The sequence below is a fragment of the Gossypium arboreum genome, chromosome 1, assembly GCF_025698485.1.
Source record: "Gossypium arboreum isolate Shixiya-1 chromosome 1, ASM2569848v2, whole genome shotgun sequence".
Taxonomy (NCBI): Eukaryota; Viridiplantae; Streptophyta; class Magnoliopsida; order Malvales; family Malvaceae; genus Gossypium; species Gossypium arboreum.
In genome coordinates this window covers 29,628,923-29,653,491 of record NC_069070.1, presented here as the reverse complement: position 1 = coordinate 29,653,491, position 24,569 = coordinate 29,628,923, and the positions used below count along the sequence as shown (strand labels likewise).

The window sequence follows — 24,569 nt, the reverse complement described above, 5'->3', positions numbered from 1 at the left end:
AGAAACTAAATATGAATGAAAGAGAAAATTGAAAATTTTGAACCTAAAATCATGGTGAAAAGTAAAAAAGGAAAGATTAGGTGTTGTGGATTTTTATTTTAATAAATTAGATTAAATTCTAAATGGAAGGTTTAGATTATTCATTTTAATTCTCTTTGATTCTCATTTTAAAGTTGCTGCTACAAAAATAACTTCTTTTACATTTGTTGAATGAGGAAAGACTTAATATCTTTTTCTAACTTGTACGAATAAAATTATATTTATAAAGAAATATAAAATTGAAGCTTCGAAGGTGATGGTATCTTATTCAATTCGTATAAAATACAGTCAATGGCAGTAGTAACGGTGGAGTTCTGGGTTCACCTCTGGGATCGTTGAGATACTAAATTCGAGTCTCATATTACACACAAGTTGTGGGTTATCCCAGTTAGTTTGCCTTTCAAAGACAAAAAATGTCCCATGGAAACTCTCAAATGAGTGGTGGAGATGGATATCCAGTCGAGGTCGTGCGATTATGCAGGGAAAATAGCCGAAGTCGCGCGAACCCGCCGACTAAATCTACAGTGAACTGATGCCAGCAATGCTAACATTGAGAGGCAATGGTAGTGTATAAAGTGAAGCCGGGGAATATGCACTTTTTTTTTTTTTCATCTTCTAAAATTCATATCATCAATTTCTTTTTTTCTTCATTTTGTTCTTATCTAGAGGCCTTGATCCGGCAGAAATGGAGGGTACAATGGAGACTAAGGCCAAAACCCTACCCAAACGACGCGGTACCAAATCTGGGAAACAGAAAACTCAAGCTGAGAAGGAAAGCCATAATGAGAGCTGTAGACGGTCTCGACTGAAAATGAAAGTACAGTAATTAATTAACCTATCATCAATTTCTTTTTTTCCCTTCATTTATCTCTTTAATCAGTTAAATAATTAATCCTTGTTTCGTGTCTTTTATAACTAAAGACGATGCATAAGGACCGAGATCAAGAGTTCTTAAAGTTGCAAGCTGATCACAAGACGATCAAAACTGAGCTGCAGTACCAAGCTAAAAAGGGGATCGAGTGCAATGAAAAGCTCCAATCTTTGGAAGAGGATAACCAAATACTCAGTATAGACCTTCACACTATGGTTCACCACTGCCCATTCTTCTCTCTTTTTACACTAATATGGTTTCATTACAGTAATAAAACTTAGCTTAAACAATCATAAATTAGTTTGAATCATATAGTTGGTCTTGGATATACCATATATGAGGATTATTTTGGATCATGGAAACCTTCAAGTCTCCTAAAACTTCCTAAATTACTAGGAAGACTAATGATTTGTGCTTTTCCCATAAGCATAATAAAACCCTTTTTGTTGTTATGATAATTGTGTTTTTCAGAAAGAAGAGTTGGAATGGACGAGGCAAATCGCCGTTGCATTGATGGCCTTCCATGTACGGAAATTTGTTTAGTATTAACCTTTTCTCTGTCGCTTATAAATTTTGTTAAAAATCTATTTTTGATAAATCCATGGTATTTTTTTATTCAGATGAATAATACATTTCTCTTCGATTGCAGGGGCATAACTTTACTTCTTTTGACCAGGTATTCTAACTACGTTGTATAGAATAATTTCCGATTATCCCATCTTCTTCTATTGAGTGCTGAACTCAATTCTTTGTTGCAGGCCGTAGAATGGTTTGCGTCGTAGAATTATGCGGGAGATGGTCAAGTTTCAAGAGCTTCTGGAACTGGTTTACAGAATGTTAACGGGTTGGTGGGATCAATACCGGTTCCGACGATCAACTTTCAACCTTCCATGGTTAACTTTGATCAGCAAATGTATTTTGGTAATTATATAATCCATGAGCCACGCCTTGATTACATCGCTCGTTGTTTGTATTAATAGACTTGTAACATGTTCGCAGGCCAGGACAACGCCAACATTGCTGCCTTTATTGCTGCTGCTCCCGCATATACTGCTGATCATGCTGCCTCCTCTGCTGCAGGTTTGCATTCATCAGCATATATTTGGTTCATCTCATTCACTTCTCACTCTTTTTCCCCAACAATTGACATATTAAAGTTTTTTTTTTTTTTTTTTTTGTGTTGGTGAATTTTACTCTTGATTAAAGGTCTTCTCAAGTCTTTCTAAATTTACTTGTTAATTTAGGAGTTTGTGAAGAACTGAGAGAATTCTTCAAGTAGTTTCATTAACTTAGCTTGTAATACATCAGGTTTACATGTTTATATTGTGTTTTGTAGTTGTCACTTTGATTTATCTTGTTCATTGTATTTTCTTTAATTCCCCCTCCATTGGGCAAATAAATTACATTTTTTTTTTGTTTTTTTTTTTGGTCTTTTATGTTGGTTAATTTCACTAATCAAGGTAATCATCATATTGGTTATTGTTACATCATATTGGTTCATCTTGTTTATTGCTTCTTTGTTAGTTAATTTTACCCTTAAATCTACTTACCCTCTTTATTTTTTGGTTAATAATTTAGGAGTTTCGACTATTACTGGCTCCTCGTCAGGTGCAAATCCTACTCTGGTGTTTGGTTCCACAAATAATAATGAGAAAGATGATGATCTTTTCAGCTTTGTTAAATTCCATCTTCAGAGTTAGTTTGGAGATGATGCCGTGTTTCCTTCTATTGCTGGTTGCTGCCTTTTTATGTTGATGGTGAGTTTGTTTATGTTGTAAGAGATGCTTGATTATTCAATTCCAATTTACCAGATGTACTATCAAGTCATCTTCGTCTTGATGATTAAGTCGACAATGAATTGTATGGTTAATTATCAATTTTCATTCATATTTGGTTCAAGTCAAACTCGATTTAAATTTGCATGCCATAGGGGTTAAAAAGGAAGAGAAAATCGAAAAATGTGACCCAGTAGTTAATATCATATTGGTAGATGCATTGCTTTTTTATTGGAATTGGTACGCATCGATATTAGTCTGTTTCAGTATTTTGTTTCAAGTTTATCAATATTTTAAAAATTATTTACGCTTTATTCACTCTTTGGTCCCTGAACTATACTCATTTTCCCAAATCAGTACCTAAATTATAATTTTGTTACACTTTTTGGCCCCTATTGTTAACAGTGTTAAAAAAACAATCAATCAAAACACACCACATGTCCTTGTTTACTGTTAACGTGAACGATACCATGGCCATTGACCGCATTGACCATGCGTTGATTACATTGACCGGACCAAAAAATTATTAAAAATCATAAAAATATATTTAAAATTATAGAAAAATTGCAAATTATTAAAATATTAAAATTTTTAAAAATATTAAATATAGTAAATAATTATTAAATATAGTTTAAAATATTTTAAAATTATAAAATTTATTAAAATTATAAACCATTATTTAAAATTGCAAAAATTATTAAAATTATAAAAATTATTTAAAATTGTGAATTTAGTGGCATTTAATCGAAAATTCACAATTTTGAATAATTTTTCAATTTTTTTAATCGAATCATATGTTGATACTATTTCGAGACTGCAAATTTGAAAACAGTAATGCCCAAATAAATCAAGACAAAAAGTAGATGACAACATAGAAATTGTCTTGTATTCTTTTGGAATTTGTAGAGAAATTGAAGAAGAAAAACTTATTTTGTTAATTATTTACAAATTTTTAATAATTTTTATAGTTTTTAATAATATTTAAAAATTAAATAATAGTTATTGTTTTATAATAATACTTTTTCTCAATAGTATCAGAAATGATGATTTTGAAACCCTAATAATCTTTACGAGGTTAATATAAAAGTTAATTAAAATAGGGTCCCTTAATTTTGTCAAATGGATGTAAAAAATATTTGATGCAACACTTACAATATGGCAGTGTTATCAGAAGTAGTCGCGCGCTGGAAAAGTGGCCAATGTTGTGGAGAAAATAGATGGAGATGGCTACCAACGTTAAAATGAAACCTTCAGCTGTCTATAAGGTGAAACACATGGGGCCACATTTTACCATTCATTTTCCAGAAGAACCATGGGCGCTTTACAATGAACACAGAGGCCAAACAAAGAGGTACCAAATCAGGGAAACAGCAAAGTCAAGCTGACAGGGCTAAACATGCCGATATTTATTTATTTTTTTGACTACCAACCAAAAGCCCAATGTTAAAAGCTCAAAGCTAATTAAAATCAATTAAAACAAAATCAAAGTCCCAAGAATTTTGAAATTAAAAAGTAATAGTTCTGAATCAAATTTAGGTTGATAATAACAATACAAAAATTTCTAATTAAATAATCAAACATCTCTTTCAACATATTCTAACGTATTATTTTACACCCAAATTACAAAAATTATTAATTATAAGAGGATGACAAAGCCCCAACAGTAATACAATTAGTGCAACTCGATCTCAAATCATACTTGAAATGATAAAAATACTGACTATTAAACTAACACGGGATCAATTAAATGGTAAAATATTAAAACACAAAGCAAACATTAATTAAAGATATTAAAAAATAAACAAAGAATTTTCTTCTTAAAATAAGACAAGATTTTATAAAATTTATGTATAATTCCAGTGTTAATTGGTTACCAATTTCAGTGTTAACTTTTCAAAAAAAGACAAATTATATAAAAGTGTTTTTATCTTTCGCGAAAAAAAACACTTTTAACTCTCACAGTGTTGATGTTGATAGGCTACTTAAACATGCCTTTAAATAGTGTGAACACATTAGTAGAAATTAAAGTTATACATCAATCATTATATTTATGATTTCTTAACACTTTTAAATTACCATATTTAAATGTTTTTGTCATCTTATAAAATGTTTTAATTTATATAATTAACTCGTGTATCCAAAGGGCAAAAAAATTAGTTTATGATTGTTTAAGCTTATTTTTAAAAAGTTAAAACATCCACTAAATTTTATTACTTTTCACAAATTTAAAATTTAATTGTTGTATTTTTATTTTTAATAATTTAGTTATTTTATATTTTATATTTCTAAATTCAAATTCAATTGTTAGTACTATTAAAATTAATTTGTTAAATTTAGATTCATTGCAACATCATTTTTTAGTTATCAAGTGAGTTTTTTTATTTCAAAATACCATATCAATAAATTTAATAAAAATAATATTTTAATAATTAAATTTAAATTTTAAAATTTAAAAACAATGAGATTAATTTCTTAAAAATAAAAGCATAAAGACTTAAATTTAAATTTACTAAGAATAGAGGCATATTTTAACATCATCTTCATTATTATGAAACCATATTAGTCTTTGTACTAAAGACAAATGAAACCATATTAGCTTTAAAGGACAGAGAAATTGGGAGTGCAAAATTTGTGCCAGATATCATATTCTCTTAAGTTATACGAGGTCAAACTCCGTTTTAGGAGAAAGTATTATATGAAATATAGATATTATTTCTTTTAATAATTTTATGTTACATCAATAATTTTATCTTGAATATCAAGATTTTAATTTAGATTTAATTTTATTCAAGATAAAAATATTAAAATTTAATATAAAAATATTGATAGGAGATAAAATTATTAAAAAAAAATACAGATAACATAAATTCACTGTTTCCTACAATTCTTTTCCCAATTATGGACGTCGGTTAAGAAAACACCAAGCAAACATTAATTAAATTAAAATTTGGCCAGATAACCTATCGCCTTCAACCTCACACTTGACTTATTTTTCCCACTCTAAGATTCCATAGTCTTATCTGAAGTAGTCGCGCGCGGGAAAAGGTAGAATCAAGATGGCCGCCAATGTTAGAATGGAACCTTCAGCTGTCTATAAGGTGAAGCACATGAGGCCACATTTTACCATTCGTTTTCCAGAGGAGTTGATTTGAAGAAAACTGTGCGCTTTTACAATGAATACAGAGGCCAAACAAAGAGGTACCAAATCTGAGAAGGAGAGAAGGGCTAGACATGCTGCAATCTGTAGAGAGTCTCGACAGAGAATCAAAGTACATTGATATTAAGCCATCATCAATTACTTTGTTTATTTTTTTGAAGTCTTTAATTAATGTTTGCTTGGTGTTTTTATAACTAAAGACGAAGCGTGAGCAACTTGAACGAGAGATCCCAATGTTGAAGACTGAATCCCGGAATATGAAAATGGAGTTTGAGAATTACAAATCTAACACAGAGCTTGAGCTCCGACAACTTAGGAGAACTATTGTGGAACAGGTTTTGCACTCCCTATTTCTCTCTCCTTTAAACCTAATATGGTTTTTGCGAAGGTTAAACGACAACATTGTGCTCTTTTGAAAAGTTGAAAAACATCATCTCTGTTCCAACACAACAATGGAATACTGAAATTAGCAACCAATTAACAGTGGAACTATACATAAATTTCATAAAATTTATTTATCACGATCTTGGATATACTATATATGAGGATTATTTTGGATCATGGAAACCTTTAGCTCTCCTAAAACTTCCTAAATTACTAGGAAGAAAATGATTTATGCTTTTTTTTTCGCAAGCATAAGCATTTTTGTTTATATGATAATTGTGTTTTTCAGAAAGCAAGCGAGGAATTGATGAAGCAACTCTTCATTCATTTGATGGCATACCATGTACGGAAATTTGTATAGTATTAACCGTTTCTCTCTTTTTCTTACAAAAGATCTGCTGCTTATACCCAACATTTGGTCAAATCCATGTTATATTTTATTCAAAGAGATGAAGATGAATAATGTATTTCTCTTCGATTGCAGGGGCATAACTTTGGTTCTTTTGACCAGGTATTCTCTAATTACGTTGTATATGATAATTTCCGATTATCCCATCTTCATCAATTGAGTGCTGAACTCAATTCTTTGTTGCAGGCAGTAAAATGGTTTGCGTCGCAGAATTATGCGGGAGGTGGTCAAGTTTCAAGAGCCTCTGGAACTGGTTTACAGAATGTTAATAATAGATTGGTGGGATCAGTACCGGTTCCAACAATCGACTTTCAAGCTTCGATGGTTGATTGTGATCAGCAAATGTGTTTTGGTAATTATATAACCCTTGAGCCACGCCTTGATTACATTGCTTGGTATTTTGTATTAGTAGACTTGTAACATGTTCCCAGGCCAGGACTATACCAACGTTGCTGCCTCTACTGCTGCTGGTCCCGCATATACTGCAAATCATGCTGTCTCCTCTGCTGCAGGTTTGCATTCATCAGCATAAATTTTGGTTCATCTCATTTACTTCTCACTCTTTTCCTCCAACAACTGGCATAGGATTTACATGTTTTTTATGGTATTAAAGTTTTTTTTTTTTTTTTGGTTTTGTGTTGGTGAATTTTACTCTTTGATTACAAGGTCTTGTCAAGCCTTTCTAATTTACTTGTTAATTTAGGAGTTTGTGAAGAACTGAGCGAGTTCTTCAAGTAATTCATTAACTTAGCTTGTAATACCTCAGGTTTACAAAGATTGTAACTGAAAACTAGGCTAACTTACTAAACTGACTACTATTAACAACCTGTAACTGGCATTGTAGTTTGGATTAGTTCTGCTGCTGGCTCTTCCTTGGGTGCAAATCATAACTTGCCTGAGTATGGTGCCATGAACAATCACAATAACCTTTGCAACAGAGACCTTGCTGCGGGTACTAAATTGAGCATTTTGCATTTATTGCTTTGGTTTATCTTGATTATTGTATTTTCTTTAATTACCCCCTCCACTGGGCAAAGAAATTACATGTTTTTCTATTTTGGGGGGTCTTTTATGTTGGTTAATTTCAGTATTGATTACATGACAAGGTAATCATCATATTGGTTCTTGTTTGCATACATCATGTTGGTTCATCTTGTTTATTGCAATTGGTAACAAAATTTCATGTTTTTATCATGGTACAATAAGAAAAAATAGTATTGCTTCTTTGTTAGTTAATTTTACTCCTAAATTTACTTACTCTGCTTTATTTTATTTTATTTTTATTAATATTTAGGAGTTTCGACTATTACTGGCTCCTTGTCGGGGGCAAATCCTACTCTGGTGTTTGGTTCCATAAATAGTAATGAGAAAGATGATCTTTTCGACATTGTTAAATTCCATCTTCAGAGTTAGTTTGGAGATGGTCTCCATAAGACTCCATAGAAGCATAACATTAATCCATCTTAGGTCTCATCTTCGTGTTGTTTGAGATTATCGTGCCGTGTTTCCTTCTATTGCTGGTTGCTGCCTTTTTATGTTTATTGTATCTTTTAATTAAACTCAAGTTTGTTAATGTTGAAAGAGATGCTTGATTATTCAATTACCAATTTACCAAATGTACTATCAAGTCATCTTCGTCTACCCGACATTGAAATGCATGGTAATTGATTTTATAATTTTATATTATTTTTAATAAATTATAACATTTTAATATTTTTCATTTTATAATTTTAAAATTTTACATTTTAAAAATTAAAATTTCTAATTTTTTATATTTCTAGTGATATTTTTAAAAAAATTATAATAAAATTACCAAATTTTGTCATGTGACACTATCTTAATGTGTCATGTGGCGATGTTAACAAACATAAAGGACTTCCATAGAAAGTTGAGGTTCAAGGTTTAAATGATATCTTAAATTTGATTGAGGACTTAATTAAGTGTTGTTTTTTATTGATGGTTGAATTAATTATTGAATATTTTAGAGGAATTTTATAAACCTATAAAAAAACTTAAGTTTGTTGTAAGAACTAAAAGTTAGATTATAAAAATTGGAAATTATTTTTATATCATTATTTTTGAAATTATAAAAAATAAAATGACTCGAAAAGTATATATTCAGAATAAATCTAGATCAATAGTTGTTCAAATCTAAATGAATTTGGATAATTATTTGTAAAAATTTATTATGCATATTAAATAAAAAATAAAAAGCAAGAAAATTTCAAAAATTAAAAATTGAAAACTTTATACAATACAAGAATTTATTTTCAAAAACAATTCTTATATTATTATTTTTAAATTATAAAATATAAAATGATTTAAAAATCAGAAAAAGTCAGATTCATTATGGACGTTAAATAAAAATAAAAATCCTAAATTTATAGTTTTAAAAAATGTTTTTTTTGTAAAATTACCAAATTCGAATACTACCATAAATATTAGTTAAATAAAAGTAAAGAGGAGGTTTGTGAAAAGAAAAAGATAAAAAGGTGACTCACTGATTGTGCTGAAACTCAAGAATACTTCTAAATTCTGTATATTATTTGTAATTTAATGACAAAATTAATTCTCAAAACAAAAATAAAGGTTTGCGCGAAGAATTGAGAAAGTTACGGCGGCTGGCTGGCAATCATACTTGTGTTTAGTCAACCTTCCCTTGCTCCATAGAAAATGAAAGTAGTGTGAGATTTTAAATATAAAATTTAATTATTAAAATAAAAATTTGAAAATTTTAATCCAAAAATGTAAACTATGAGAATTTAATCAGTTGGAATTAGTTACTAACAAACTACATCATCTTATTCTTGGCATATGCTAGTTTTCTTTTTTTATTATTAGTATCAAAAACAAAAACAAAATCAAGACTAAAGAGAGAAAAAAAAATGAAATATCCTAAAAAAATGCAGAAAGGTGTTAAATCATGACTCAAGTGTAGTGGTTGGATTTGGGAAAAGCTCAGATAGCACTGCAAGTATTACAAAGTCTATAATTTCTTCCACCAACCATATTATCGCATCGAATTTGGGCTGCTAAGTCACATCGGCCGTGCTCACGTGACAAGGATTTCAACATGCCCCACAATATCCCAATAAGTAAAACAATATATAATAAAATAAGTTACGTACAAGTGTTTATATGACCAAAAGAAAATATAAAAAATCAATTCAACCTTTTATTAAATTTGCACTCTATCTCCTTCTCATTAATTAAATTAATAATTTTTATTATTTATCATATTAATTGTTAAAATAAATTAACAAATCAATTAGATAATCACACATGACATTTTCTAGTTTAATTTAATATTTTTCATAAAATTATAAAAATTTATCAAGAAATATAAAATTATTAAATATTAAAAATATAAAATTGATATTAATTTATAAAAATTATAAAAATATATAAACAAATTACAAAAATTATAAAATTGATAAAACATAATTATGATTTTATAAAACTTATTAAAATTCTATAAAACCATACAAATCATAAAAATTATTTTGAAAAAGTATAAAATGATAAAAAGTATTAAAATTGATATAAAGTTATAAAATTTATAAAAAATCATAAAAACTTCAACTGGACCGAATTAGTCGATTGGATCAAAATTGATAAGGGTACCGGTCCGAAGAAAGCCATTAAACCAATTGACCTAGGAACTGAATGGTTGAACTAATTTTTTACTGTTTTATTGAATTGAATTGGACAGGTCAATTGAACTAACAAACCGGTGATCTAATCAATTTGACCACTAGTCCAATTCTAAAATCCTTGGTTAGAATATTTCATTCTGACATATATTAATAGTTGGATAATAAGATTTCCGTTTAATAAAAATATTAAAAAATAAAAAAATTGGTTCAACTGTTCAAATCTTAGGTCAACTGGTATAATGGCTTTCCTCAGACTAGTACCCTTGCCAATTTTGGCTAACCGTTCCGGTTCAAGTTTTATGATTTCTTATATAATTTTATAAGTTTATATCAATTTTAATATTTTAATTCTTTTTATAATTTTTTATAATATTTCAAGATTTCTAATACATTTTTATTTTATTTTAAAGATTTTAAATAAGTTTTATTAATTTATATTTTTTATAATTTATTATAATTTATAATATTTATAAGTTTTTTATAATTTTAATAAGTTTATATCAATTTTAATATTTTTATGATTTTAATTATTTTTATGGGAAAAATATTATATCAAACCAGAAATTGCCATGTGTCACCATCTGATTAGTCTATCAATTTATTTCAACAGTCAACGTGGCCAATGACAGGAACAATTAACAGAGGGGTTAATTGATTATTTTAATTAACGATATGGGCTTAATTAGGTGCGAATTTAATATATGGGCTTAATTATTTTTTTGTGTTTTCTTAAGGGATTTTTTGACATATAACCTTATCACATATATATCTATATATATATATATATAAGAAAGTACAAAGGGAAAAATGAAAACTTTTGTAACGATTCGATTTTCAATGGTGTCGTAAAATTCAGTTTCAAATCAAATTAATCGAGTTGAGTTGGTAAATAATTAAAATAGAATAATTATGTGTCAATTATAGTTCGTATAGGTCAAATTAATGAGTGATTGAATTAAAACAATTACTAGAAATAGTATAGGAACTTAATTAATTAGTGATTTAAATAAACCTGATCATGGGTTGCGTCGGGCCAATGCAAAATTTTAGATCCATATTCTAGGCTTGGGCTTGACCCGACCAGAAAAATGGGCCTAAAATTTTGCCCCAAGCTCGATCCAGATAAAAATACTAAACTTGAGCCTAACTCATGGGTTGTTAAAATTTTGTTTTATTTTTTATATAAAAATAAATTTAAAAATATAATACATCAAATATACTAAAAATATTAAAATAAATGTTTCCTAACAAATTGAAAATAATTTTAAAAGAAGTCTTTATACTTAAATAACACTAAGATCATTGCAACTTAGCAAGCAAATGCCTCTAAAATAGTAGCAAAATTAATAATAAAACAAGAGTTATACAATATCCAAACAATAACAATAAAATAATAGCAATATAATAGCAAAATGGTAGCAAAACAATAACAAAACAATAGCAAACAACAAAACAGTAGTAAACAACAATGAAAAAAATTTAGGCAAATTCGGGTCGGGTTGGGCAAAAAAAAAATCTTACACAAGGTTCGGCCCATTTAGAAAACGAGCCTTATTTTTTGTCCAATCCCATTTTTCGAGTTTATATTTTTATTCAAACTCTCTTACATTTCAAACGGGTCTTCAGACCTAAATGGATGGCTCGACCCATGATCAGGTCTAAAAGAAAATTGATTTTTAATTTGGGGAATGCCCTTAAATGACAATTAAACTAAGGTTATAGTAACAATTAAACCATTTTGAATGATATGATAATTCTTTATTAATGGTTGTATCATCACTTACCGCAAAGCATTATAAAGATTAATGAATAATTAAATTCGTGATTAATTAAGCTAATTAAACAATTAGTTATATATATATATATATATATATATATATATATATATTAAGTGGGTGGAGATAATGAAAGCCCAAGTGTTGTATTAAATATTTAATGAGTTTTAAATTAGTTCTCCATTGTTGAAGCTTAAATAAAATTTGAAATGTTTAACATGAGTGAAGCTAGTTAACTTAAGCAAGAATATGATAAAAATGTGATGATAGTGAATTAGGCTTGGATTGAGTCAAAACAATTTGATAAATTATGTACTATTATGGAAAAAAATGTAAATGATAAAAATTATAAGGTTTAATAATAAATAATGATCGTTAGAGGTCCCTATACTATACTTATTAATTTAGATTTAGATTCGATCAAATGAGTGTTTTAGATATTAGGAATTCAAGGACTGAATCGAATAAAATGCATTCGTGTGTATAATGTATTGAATTGTATGATTAATGAATTTTTCATATTCAGAATTAATTACATGGCTAAAGACAATGCAGGACCATCCTGAATCCAAAGTCGTCGATGAATAGATATTTTGGTTTGTGCTCTCGTAACTCAATCTCATTAAATAATTAAATATATATGTTCGAGAATGATTAACTATTATTAAGATTGTATTTGACAAATATTTATATACTTGATTGAGTGATTTGTGATCAACTGGTTGAATGAATACACATATACATATATATGTTTGATGATACGATACGATTAATAAGAGCCTTCTCATATAAAGCTGACAAATTAGTTGGAGGCTTATCGATCAAATTGTACTTTAAGAATTGGTGATTTGTTCTAGACATGAAACTTGAACAACAAATTCTTCAGAAACATCTTTTGTGACCTTTGTTGTTGTGTTGAACCTTTTGACAAAATCTCTCAAAGACTCATCCTCACGTTGCTTAATATACATGAGATACGTAGGAGAGTGATTCAATGTCTTATTTTACAAGAACCTGCTCATGAAAAGGTCAGCCAACTGTTTGAAGTTCGTGATGGAATGTTGCGGCAGTTGCAAATACCATGCTTGAGTTGAGTCTTTTAATGTAATTGAAAATTCCATGTTCTTAACTTCATCTGAAGCCCCAAATATATTCATATGGTTTACATAATGACCCAAATGGTCTTAAGGATCCCCTCGACCATCATACATCATCTTAGGGAACTTAAAAGTAAGGGAGAAATAATGCCAAAGAATTTTTTCAACTAAAGTCTCATTTTTATACTTTCTAACCCTGGGGATTCAACTTTCTGAAAATTCTGTAGATGCTTCTCTAACTTTTCTAGTTTCTATTGCAAGGTATTTTTATTAGAGTAGCTATAACTATCATCACAATTTTCATCATAACTATCATCCATAATAATATCATCTACTAAATCTTGGTTTCCTCGGCCTAAATACTGACGATCGCTTTTAGAATGGACATATTCTTCCTTTCCACGCATTGAGTTTTGGCCATGATTCATCCAACCTGCTCTTAGCTCTTTGATGAGCTTTTCACTTCTTTCATTTCTTTTGTCTACTCAATTTTTTCTATCCATTTGCTCCTAGATAAACTTCTATTATTCTTCGTATCTTTTTTGTTGGGAAGATATTTGCTCCTCCATAACTCTTATCCTCTCTTGCATGTCTAGATATGTTTATTCTTTTAATTTTTTGTTTGAATATTCAGTTTTTTTCTCTCTTGACTCGATTTTTAATCATTTTATTTTTAATAATAAAAATATATAAAACATTAATAATTAAAAAATATGAGACAAATAAAAATTTATAGTTTTTTTAGTAGAAATGACTGATATTTATTAAGCACACGACTCAAGGTCGGTAGGCAAAAGTTTACAGCAAAAAAACAAAATGAAAAAACAACACAGCAGCAGGCCAAACGGCCAAAAACAACTAAAAACCGCACACTGGAAAAACAAAACCATAAATGCAAGTGATCCAAAACCACCCTAAACCAAAACCAAGACAGTTCACAATCAGAATACCAGCCGAAACAACTTCCTCCTCCTACGTAAAAAGACGATCTAGAGATGAGTAAAAGGAAACCCAAAAGCTTTGAGTCCAGCCATGGAGATTCAGAGAACCTTCTCCACAGTTAAAGCAATCTACAATGAACTTTGGTGTCTCTGTGTCCAAACCATCCAATCATTTTCCACTATCATCTTTACTGAAACCGGAACCCCATCAACCCAAATACTAGAACTTTGTCTTCTCCTTCCTTCGATTGCCAAAGTATGGGCCGCTCTATTGACCAGCCGGGGAACAAAAAGGTAACTAACTTCTTCAAAGCAATTTTCCAAATTACGAATATGATGAATAATAGATCTAAGAATTGATTTATCTTCTTCCTTTATCTTAAGTTTTTTTTTTATGACCGTTAGAGAATCCCTTTCCACAACCAGGCACCGAAAACCCATTCTAAAAGCAAAGAGCAAAGCCCTTTCACATGCCCTTGCTTCAGCCAAGAACGCGTCGACAACGTCCTCAAATAGATAAGTTTCTGCTCCTACAATTTCTCCTTTAGAACCTCTAGCCAAAATTGTTGTTGTAAAAGTTCTAGAGTCACTTTGAAAGGTTGTGTTAAAATTTAATTTGATAAAACCCAAATCTGGAGGACTCCAAAATTCTTTCGGAAGAGATCTACAAGAAACTCCCAGCTTCTCTTGGCATAGACTTATTTCTTGACCATAGCCTCGAATGAAACCTAACAGATCCTGCAAAGAAAATTTAACACCTTCATGAATCAACTTATTTCTTCTGTACCATAGAGCCCATAGGAAAATTGCAATAAGTTGTTTATTCTGTTCATCTGCTACAAAGAAAGTATTAACAAAATGATTTTTGCAGTTTGAAGTGCTATCAATTGGAGCAATTCTGATTTGAAGGGACGCCCAGACACTCTGTAGTATACCATAGGACCACAGAAGATGATTAGTATCTTCTGGAGCTTCCTTACAAAGAAGACAATCAACTTCATCTGTAACGCCCCTAACCCGAATTCGTCACCGGAATAGAGTTACGGAGCATTACCGGAGTTACCGATTTATTTATTAGATATTTTATTTCATCTAACGTTCATATTTGGAACAAATTAAAATCAATCATATTGTGCCTTACACTTACTTATTTTTCTCGACATGTTTTACTTGAATTTATTACTTGTCTCAATATACTTAATTTCCTTGTATCAACGTATCAAAAATAATCACATATTGACATATCATGATAAATATCATTCTTTAGTCATTTCTTCAAAAACATAAATAAGGTAATTAATTATATCGATATTTCATGCATTTAAAAATAAAATTCTTACAATTTAATCCTTATTTCCAATCGTTATTCTCATACAAATTGATAACAACCCATATATTCTATAAAATATCGAATTTTTCATAATTTCAACACTTTTCAATTTAATCCTTAAAACATGTTTTTCCCCGATCTTGAACTAGATTAATAATTTTATTCAATTTTGCAATTTTAAATAATAAAATAATCCGCTTCATGCAAATTGGTCATTTCTAACATTTTTACAAAATTATCCATAAAGTTTTACTTTTATTTAATTTAGTCCCTGAGCCTAAAACATGCAAATTAGTTATGCTAGTTGAATATTCATACATATTTTCCTCCTCCTCCTCTCCATTCCACATCCTTAATTTATATAATATGCTTATAAGTAACATTATCTATAATTTCACTATTTACTTATATGTATATTCAAAGCTGTCCATTTGAGTCATAGTCACTAAATTATTTATATCTTGAGCTACAGAACTCCAAATTAAGATCCGTTAATTTTACCTGAAATTAGACTCACATTTATTCTTACCATAAAATTTTTATAATTTTTGGTTTAGCCAATTAGTACAGTTTATTCATTAAATTATCCCCTGTTTTGCTATTTGACAATTCTGACCACTCTTCACTAAATTTTAATTATCTCTTTAAACAGAATTCAAATGATGTTATCATTTGTTTCTTATAAAAATAAACTAATTAAGGAATCTAACCATATAAATTATGTCCCAAAATTATTTTTTTATAATTTTTAATGATTTTTCCAAGTCAGAACAGGGGATCACTAAATCATTCTGAACCAGTCTCACAAAAATATAAATATCTCAGAATACAGAATTCCTTTACTTTCTCTATTTCTTGTATATGAAAATAGACTCAATAAGCTTTAATTCCATATCTCACTCAGCTTCTAATTAAATTTATACCATTTTTTGTGATTTTTAAAAGTTAGCCTATTGTTGTTGTCCAAAACTACTTTAGTGTAACATATTGATTACCAAGTTTATAACACTCTTATTTCCATTCTCTACCATATTTCCCATTATTCTCTCATTTCCCTTCACTAATATATCAAGAACATAGATCCTTATATAATAAAACTCTACCTTAACATCATTTTCATGGTTTTGATATTACCTTACATGAGAAACTCTACTTAAAATATATTGAAACCTTAAAATTCTTACCTTGTCCCATTGATTTTAATCTTTAACCTGATTTTTCTCTCTCCTCCAACTTCTATTTCTTAAATCCAACTTGATATTCGAACTCCCCTTAGTCTCCTTAACATTTTTATCTCTTGGTAGCTATGAAAATTCTTTTGATTTTTAGGTGAAAAGAGTGAATTTTTGGTGGAAGGACTAAATTGTAAAGAAAGCAAAACTTTCTTTCTTCTCTTTTCTTCTAACGTGAAATGCATGGAGAAAGATGGATAGTGTATATATTCTTTTTCCACACACACACGCACATATATATATAGACTAAATAAAATAATAAAATAATAAAATATCTTATTAAAATATTAAATAAATAACAATTATCTAATTAAATAACTATAAAATATCACCAACATCATCATTACTTTCTAGATTTCTCTCTCTTCTAATTGACCATTTTGCCCTTTGTGATCTTTTAAAATTCTATTCTTGAGTCATCACTTAATTTGGTAAAATTTCAATTTAGTCCCTCATAATTCTTCACCTATTCAATTTGGTCCTTATTCATCAATTTTCCTTGGTTTCTAGATCATTCCACCCTTAAAATATTTGCACTATTAGTCCTTCAACTTTTTCATATTTACACTTTAATCCCTCAAATTTTGAGTATTTACTCTTGGGCCACAAAACTTTTCTCACTTTTACAATTTAGTCATTTCTTGAATCAATATGTCATAATATACTTCCCAATGACATAACTCAATTTTCTTCTTCTTGTCCCTTTATTTCCTTATTTTACTGTATTAAGGATGATATCTTACGGTAAAAATTTTCAGGGTGTTACATCATCTCTCAAAGTTCTTTGGAACAAATTACTGTAATGAGGCAGAAAATTGTTAAGCAATATCTAGATATGTATTTTAATTTTTGCTGGGATGTGCATAGGCCAAAAAGACTTGTAAAAATCCTCGTAAACCTCCATATTAGTAGTGATGTAATTAGTGTTCTGAAGATGTTCTGTAACTAGGACCCGATATCCACTTTTCACTGAGTATTCCCTAATGCCCTCATGCTTCCAAACTCTCATATCCTCTGAACTAGCCCCAGATAGCGGGAAGGAAAGAATGCTATTTGCCTGATCTCCATCCACAATGTTGCAATCCAACTCCTTGTTCCAGGTGTTGGTCTCAGCCTTGATTAACCGAGTCACTATCGTCCAGTTCGGATTCATGTTTTGAACTGATATTCTGTTGTTCTCTACTCCAGGCAGCCAAGGATCATTCCATATATTTACGCTAGCTCCATTACCAATTCGCCTCAAAATTCCATCGGCAATCAGATCCCAAGCACTGCAAATGCTCTTCCAGGTAAACGATGGGTAAAAGCCTATCTTTGTTGATAATATGTCTGAATGAGGATAATAACGAGCTTTAAGAACTTTAGCTAAAAGAAAATTGGACTGGGATAAAAGACGCCACACTTTTTTTGCTAATAAGGCTTTATTAAACAAAAACAGATTTTTGAAACCCAGCCCACCAACATTTTTTGGTTTACACAAAGCGTCCCAATTACTCCAATGGATACCCTTAGTCGATTTATTATTAGACCACCAAAACTTGTTCATAATACCTTCAAGTTTTCGACATAATATTTTCAACAAAGCAAAACATTGCATAACGTAAACCGGTATAGACTGTAAAACTAATTTAACGAAAACTTGTTTTCCCCCCATTGATCAGTAGCGTAAACTCCAACCTTTGATACGTCTTCTAAACCAATGGATAAAGTCGGCAAAAGCCCAAGTCTTTTTCCGTCCAACCATCATAGGCAACCCTAAGTACTTCTCAGGGTTTGAAGCTACCCTCACACCCAAGACATTAATTATGGTGTCCTTGACATTTACATTTACATTAGCCCCAAAGTAGATCAGTGACTTATCAAAATTCACCCTCTAACCCAAAATCATCTCGTACTCTCTAATAATATCTTAGACCACATTAGCTCCCTCGTTATAATCATCTCCAAAAAGAATACAGTCGTTTGGGAAGAACAAGTGGTTGATCGAAAATATTTCCCTACCAACAGAAGCCCCCCTCATCAGACCCTTTTGCTTTGCTTCGTTAATTAGTCTTGAAAAACCCTCTACACAAATAAAAAAGAGACAAGGGCTAAGTGGATCTCCCTGTCTTAAGTCTCTTGAAGGTGAGAACCACTCACCGTTCGAACCATTAAGGCTCACCGAATAGGAGACAGAACAAACACATCTCACAATAAGAACAATCCAATCAGCATGAAACCCCAAATGAGTCATCATTTCGGCCAAAAAATCCCATTCAACACGATCACATGCTTTACTCATATCGAGTTTAAGCCAAAATTCCCCTTCTTTGCTTTCTTCTTCATTTTCAAAGAATAAATAACCTCATAAGCAATAAGCACATTATCTGAAATATGTCTTCCTGGCTAAAAGCCCCTTGAGCTTCATTAATGCAGTTTCCCAAAATAGCACTCATACAATTCACCAAGATTTTCATGATAGTTTTGTAAACTACGTTACAAAGACTTATGGGTCTAAATTGTGAGAGATTTTTCGGTTTGTGGGCTTTAGGGATCAAAACAATGCGGGTTTTATTAATATCACCCATTTCAGATTCCCTATTCAAAATAGATAAGCAATAACTAGAAATTTTAGATTCAAAAATATGCCAGTACCTTTGGAAAAAAATTGCTGAAAAGCCATCAATGTCGGGAGCTTTCAATGGCGCCATCATCTTAATAGCATAGGAGATATCCTCCTCTATAAATTGTTGAAGTAAAAAATCATTCATATCAGCAGTAACTCTTTTCTCCACTAACCCGAATACACTCTCATCTGAACCCATATCCGAAGTTGAAAACAAGTTACCAAAAAAATCCGAAGCAAGCTTTAGCATCTCCTCAGTCATGAAAATCCTTGCGCCATTTGTCCCTTCTAACTCATTGATTCAACCATGGAGCTGGCGTTGAACAGCTACTTAATGAAAATAACTGGTATTTCTGTCTCTATTTTTTAGCCAATTGACGCGGGCTTGTTGTTCCCAAAAAATTTCTTGCTGATCAGCCTCTAAGTTAAGGCCCAATTGAACATCTATGATTTCAGCAAGAATCTTTTCTGTTGGTTCCCGATTATAAAGACAGTTTTGTAACAACCCGTTTTTGAGTCAAATCAGAACAGTGGTTTCAAGACCACAAATCTGAAGTAGAAATATTTATTTTATTATTATTTTAAGGTCTATAATATGATATAATAATTGCGTGAAAAATTCGTTAAGAAATTTTATCGATTGAGTGCTCAATTAGACTAGAAGGACTAAATTGCAATAGATGCAAAAATTGAATTCTATAAGTTAAAGGTGTATAATTGCTATGAAAGTTTAAATTGGAGGTCCTTAAATGGTAATTAGACCATTATACTCCTTAATGGACAAAAATGAACATGGTTAGGTGAATTTCCAAAGTTTTGCATTAAGAGTATTTTGGTAAACTAGTAATTAAATGATTTAGTAAGTTAAAATAAAGTCAAAATTTTTATTCATCTTCATTTTCGTAGCCGAATTTTCAAGGGAATCCATAGCTAGGGTTTTGGCCACTTTCAAGCTTGATTGTAAGTCCATTCTTGCCTCATTTTTAATGATTTTTACTTTTTTGAGATCGTTGTAACTTGATTTAGCTATTTCAAGGACTCATTTGAGGAAGGATTAAAGTCTGAAATTTGACCCATGATGAATATTTATGTACTTTGATGTTTAATGGTAGAAAATGTATGTTTGATGTTAGATAAACAACATTTACAAAGTGACTTTTGATGAAAATGTCAAAAAGGGGACCTATTTGTAAAAGGTTCTAAAATGTGTGGTAAATTTTGAATAAATGAAAAATATAGGCTGTCATGAGCATGAAAAAGGTTCAGCTAGGCTTGGGTTGTGAAGAAATTGAAAGAAATTCATTTTACGAGCCTAGGACTAAATTGTAAAATGTTAAAAAGTTAGGGGTAAAAATGTAAATTTTACCATAATTGTTTCTAGGCTAAATTTAATAATGTGATGATTAAATAAGTTAAATTTGACATTATAGGTTAAGAAAAACGAAGTTTGGATCTAGATCGGGGGAAAAATAAAGTAATTGACAAACAGGTCCTTTTTGTCATTTTTGTAACTGAGGTATGTATTTTAAATGCTTTAATTTATGCATGAATTGTGTAATCGACCTTACGGACACATTTGACGACAATTTGGCAAGCGAGAAATCCCAATTGAACCTTAGGAATAGACTAGGATACGACTGACATGTCAATAGGGTTTTATGTTATGAGATCTGGGTGCTGGTCCTGTACGTCCTATCGATGGCTGCGTATACTAGCATATGCTGCAGTTACTTGACAACTTGTGTGGCAGCACCAAGTAGCTACGTCTTGACTGACAGCTTGTGTGAGCAGGCCCGTTAACGGCTCGAGAGCGAGCATGTAATGCCCCGTACTCGAGACTGTTTCCGGAGTCGAACACTAGGTGTTAACGGACTTAATTCATTACTTAAACAGCTCATACAATTCATTTTAAAATTTCCAGACAAGCTGGCTAACTACATCACAGTCGCTTTAAAAATCATATCTCGAGTTTCGAAACTCGAAATCCAATTCCGTAAATTTTTCCTGAAACTAGACTCATATATCTATCTACTAATTTTTTTCTAGAATTTTTGGTCTGGCCAATTAGTACAGTTTATTAGTTAAAGTCTCCCCTATTTTAGGGTTTGACTACTCTAACCTCTGTGTATTATGAATTAGATATCTCCCTGTACAGAGCTTCAATGACTATGACGTTTGTCTCTAATAAAACTAGACTCAATAAGGAATCTGTAAATATAAAGCATGACTTCTAATTATCTTTTTAAAATTTATGGTGAATTTACAAAGTCAGAACAGGGGATCCAAAAATCACTCTAGCCCTATTTCATAAAAATTTAAACATCTCATAAAATATAGCTCATATACCTGTTTCGCTTCTTCCATATGAAAATAGACTCATCAAACTTCGATTCCATAACTTATTCATTATTTAATTCCATTTCTACTATTTTTAGTGATTTTTCAAATTCACGTCACTAATGCTGTCTGAATCTATTTTATGGTAAATTTTACCTATTTCATGGTTTCCATGGATTAGCTAGCAATTTGACATACATAACACCAAATATGATCATGATTAGCCATTCCAATGGCTAATCATTACCAAACATTTCCATACCACTCAATAATCATATCATAAGACCATATATACAAAATGATTATAATGCTATACATGCCATACTCAAAATATACAAGCCATTATGCCAAGATGGTATACGGATAGTGTGAGCGAGCCTCCGACCGTTCCCGATTTTCGAGCTGGCTTGTCAAAACTACAAAGAATGAAAAGGAGGGAGTAAGCATAAATGCTTAGTAAGTTCACATGCAAATAGCAAGTAACATAACTATATAAGCAAACATAAAACATCATTTGCATAATCATCACCGAGACATTCATATCACATTTTCTAAATATCATTCATCATCTTACGATCTTACCGTTGTTGTATCTATTTCCCACCCGAGGGTTAAGAACATACCTGTCTAAAGTGTCCATTTCACAACACTTACCAATACGTCCCTTTCATCTCAAGTATTCCTCCGCTTAAGTAGAATTTTACCTGTTGAACACATCGGAATATAATTCGGATACATGGAAAGTTTGCACATAAGTGCCACATATGTAGCCAAGCTACCATGTAACCTGCCCATAAGCGAACTCGGACTCAACTCAACGAGCTCGGGCGTTCGCATCCATAAGTGAACTCGGACTCAACTCAACGAGTTCGGACATTTGCATCCATAAGTGAACTCGGACTCAACTCAACGAGTTCGGATGCTCAACCATCCTAGTGACATGTCACTTGTATCCTAATCCATTCCTAAGGTTCAACGGGACCTTTTTCCCAATCATGTGTCTCAACCATCTTCTACGGAATGCCGATACCGATACTCGGTAGTATTTCACATTTTCCAAGTATATCACATAATTTGAGATATTATCAAACAATTGTCACAAGTATGATATTTCATAATAATTATCATATCATTTAAATAACATTAAAACATTTAAAATAATAACTATGTTACCAACATTTACATATGAACTTACCTCGTATGCGAAAATGGCTACTTTTACCATTTCGTCCACAACTTGGTATTTTCCCCATTTTAGCCCGAATTTTAGTTTTCCTTGCTCTATCATTTAAAATATAGTCTAATTAGGACTCACATTATTCAAATTGACCCAAAATCATATTTTGGAAAAATTACAATTTTGCCCCTAAACTTTTGCATATTTACACTTTTTCCCCAAAGCTCGTAAATTAAACTTCAGCCTATTTTCTTATGTTTTATGACATGCTGATCATTTTCCCCTTCTATGGCAACATCAAGTTCTCACTCTAACATGTACTTATGACTATTAGGTATTTTTACCGATTAAGCCCTTTTGCTCGTTTTCACTTAAAACTGAGTAGCACAAGTTGTCTAACATAATTTAAAACCTCATATTCTATCATAAAACACCAAAATACACAAATTTCACCTATGGGTATTTTTCCAAATATAAACCCTAGGTTAAATTATTGCTAGCATAAGCTTAATCGAGCTACCGGGACTCTAAAAACGTAAAGAACTTGAAAAATGGGGCTAGAATGGACTTACAATCGAGCTTAGAAGCTTGAAAAACCCTAGCCATGGTTTCTCCTTACTATATTCGGCCATGGGGTTGAAGATGAGCAAAATTGGCTTTTAATTTTGTATTTTAATTCATTTTACCCCTAAATGACCAAAATGCCCTTACTACTAAACTTTCCAAAAATTCCATCCATGTCCAATTTTTGTCCAAGACTTAGAAATTGGTAAAATTCTATTTAAGACCTCCTAATTAATATTTCAAAACAATTTCATACTAGAAACTTCTAGAATGCAAGTTTTGCAAATTATTCGATTTAGTCCCTAATTTCAATTTAAGCACTTTATGCATAAAATTTCTTCACGAAATTTTCACACAATCATGAAATCATATCATAGACCTCAAAATAATCATAAAATAATTATTTCTATCTCGGATTTTTGGTCACGAAACCACTATTCCGACTAGGCCGAAAATCAGGATATTATAGAGCATATATCTGTTATGAGATAGTGGTAGCAATGGCTACATATGTGATACCTTGTGTATGAGATTTCTCGAGTATCTGACATTTTTATTCCGAGTGGTTCATTTGGTATGCTAACGATGAGACTAAGTATGAAATTATTACGAAGATGGTACAGGTATATACTTAAAGCTTATGATTATAAATTCGTGAAATAACAATTTCAAGGTAAGTTGAGATGGAAGTAAATTATGTTCATGATATTATGGTAAATTACATTATCTTAAGTTATACTACTTGCATGTTAATGTATGGTAAGGTTTGCTTATTTCTTTCATACGAGCTTACTAAGCTGTATAGCTTACTCCGTTTTATTTTCCATGTTTTATAGTGTCACCAAGCTAACTCGGGTTGGAGATCGTCGGAGTTCACATCACACTATCAAAATGTTATTTTAGGTACCGATGATTTTAAACATTTTGAGAATATAGCATGTATAGGGACTTGGTCATTTTGTTATATGTGTCGTTATGAATTTGGCCAAATGTATTGGCTTATAATTGTCAAAGTCGTGATGTGGTTTATAAATGCTTGATAAATGGTTGAATGTGACTTAATGGTTTTGTTGTTGAATGGGTAAGATTGGCTCATTGGTACGCTAGGAAAACTAAGTAAAATTATGCATGTTATTGGTAGCCATGTTGAAACTTATAGAATGTGAGTTTGGTATGATTTGGTTTGGAAAAATATGTTGTGATAAATATGTTGAGTGTGG

At 30.7% G+C, this 24,569-nt stretch overlaps 2 protein-coding genes across 3 annotated transcripts; both read left to right on the top strand.

Moving 5' to 3' along the window:
- The first annotated feature begins 157 nt into the window (after positions 1-157).
- LOC108452490 (uncharacterized) lies at positions 158-2,815 on the top strand. 2 transcript variants are annotated; one of them, XM_053030957.1, is made up of 8 exons: positions 158-602; positions 723-856; positions 961-1,125; positions 1,382-1,435; positions 1,560-1,586; positions 1,669-1,831; positions 1,910-1,990; positions 2,489-2,815. In XM_053030957.1, exons 1-6 carry the CDS (start codon positions 572-574, stop codon positions 1,690-1,692), a joined length of 435 nt encoding a protein of 144 aa, XP_052886917.1. In that variant the 5' UTR covers positions 158-571; the 3' UTR covers positions 1,693-1,831; positions 1,910-1,990; positions 2,489-2,815. The 2 variants fall into 2 exon arrangements, with proteins under 2 accessions (XP_052886917.1, XP_017605773.1); XM_017750284.2 differs by having other exon boundaries at positions 708-856.
- Positions 2,816-5,603: 2,788 nt separating this feature from the next.
- Positions 5,604-7,055, top strand: LOC108452661 (uncharacterized). Its single transcript, XM_017750462.2, has 5 exons — positions 5,604-5,954; positions 6,043-6,177; positions 6,516-6,569; positions 6,711-6,737; positions 6,822-7,055. Exons 1-5 carry the CDS (start codon positions 5,859-5,861, stop codon positions 7,053-7,055), a joined length of 546 nt encoding a protein of 181 aa, XP_017605951.2. The 5' UTR covers positions 5,604-5,858.
- The last annotated feature ends 17,514 nt before the right edge of the window (positions 7,056-24,569 follow it).

Excerpts from the sequence above, each read along its gene's own strand:
- LOC108452490 (XM_017750284.2), top strand. The coding sequence starts at position 572 with ATGCCAGCAATGCTAACATTGAGAGGCAATG. Across the intron at positions 1,436-1,559 it reads TTGCATTGATGGCCTTCCAT|GGGCATAACTTTACTTCTTT; the intron begins GTACGGAAATTT and ends CTTCGATTGCAG. Across the intron at positions 1,587-1,668 it reads ACTTTACTTCTTTTGACCAG|GCCGTAGAATGGTTTGCGTC; the intron begins GTATTCTAACTA and ends TCTTTGTTGCAG.
- LOC108452661 (XM_017750462.2), top strand. The coding sequence starts at position 5,859 with ATGAATACAGAGGCCAAACAAAGAGGTACCAAATCTGAGAAGGAGAGA. Across the intron at positions 5,955-6,042 it reads AGTCTCGACAGAGAATCAAA|ACGAAGCGTGAGCAACTTGA; the intron begins GTACATTGATAT and ends TTATAACTAAAG. Across the intron at positions 6,738-6,821 it reads ACTTTGGTTCTTTTGACCAG|GCAGTAAAATGGTTTGCGTC; the intron begins GTATTCTCTAAT and ends TCTTTGTTGCAG.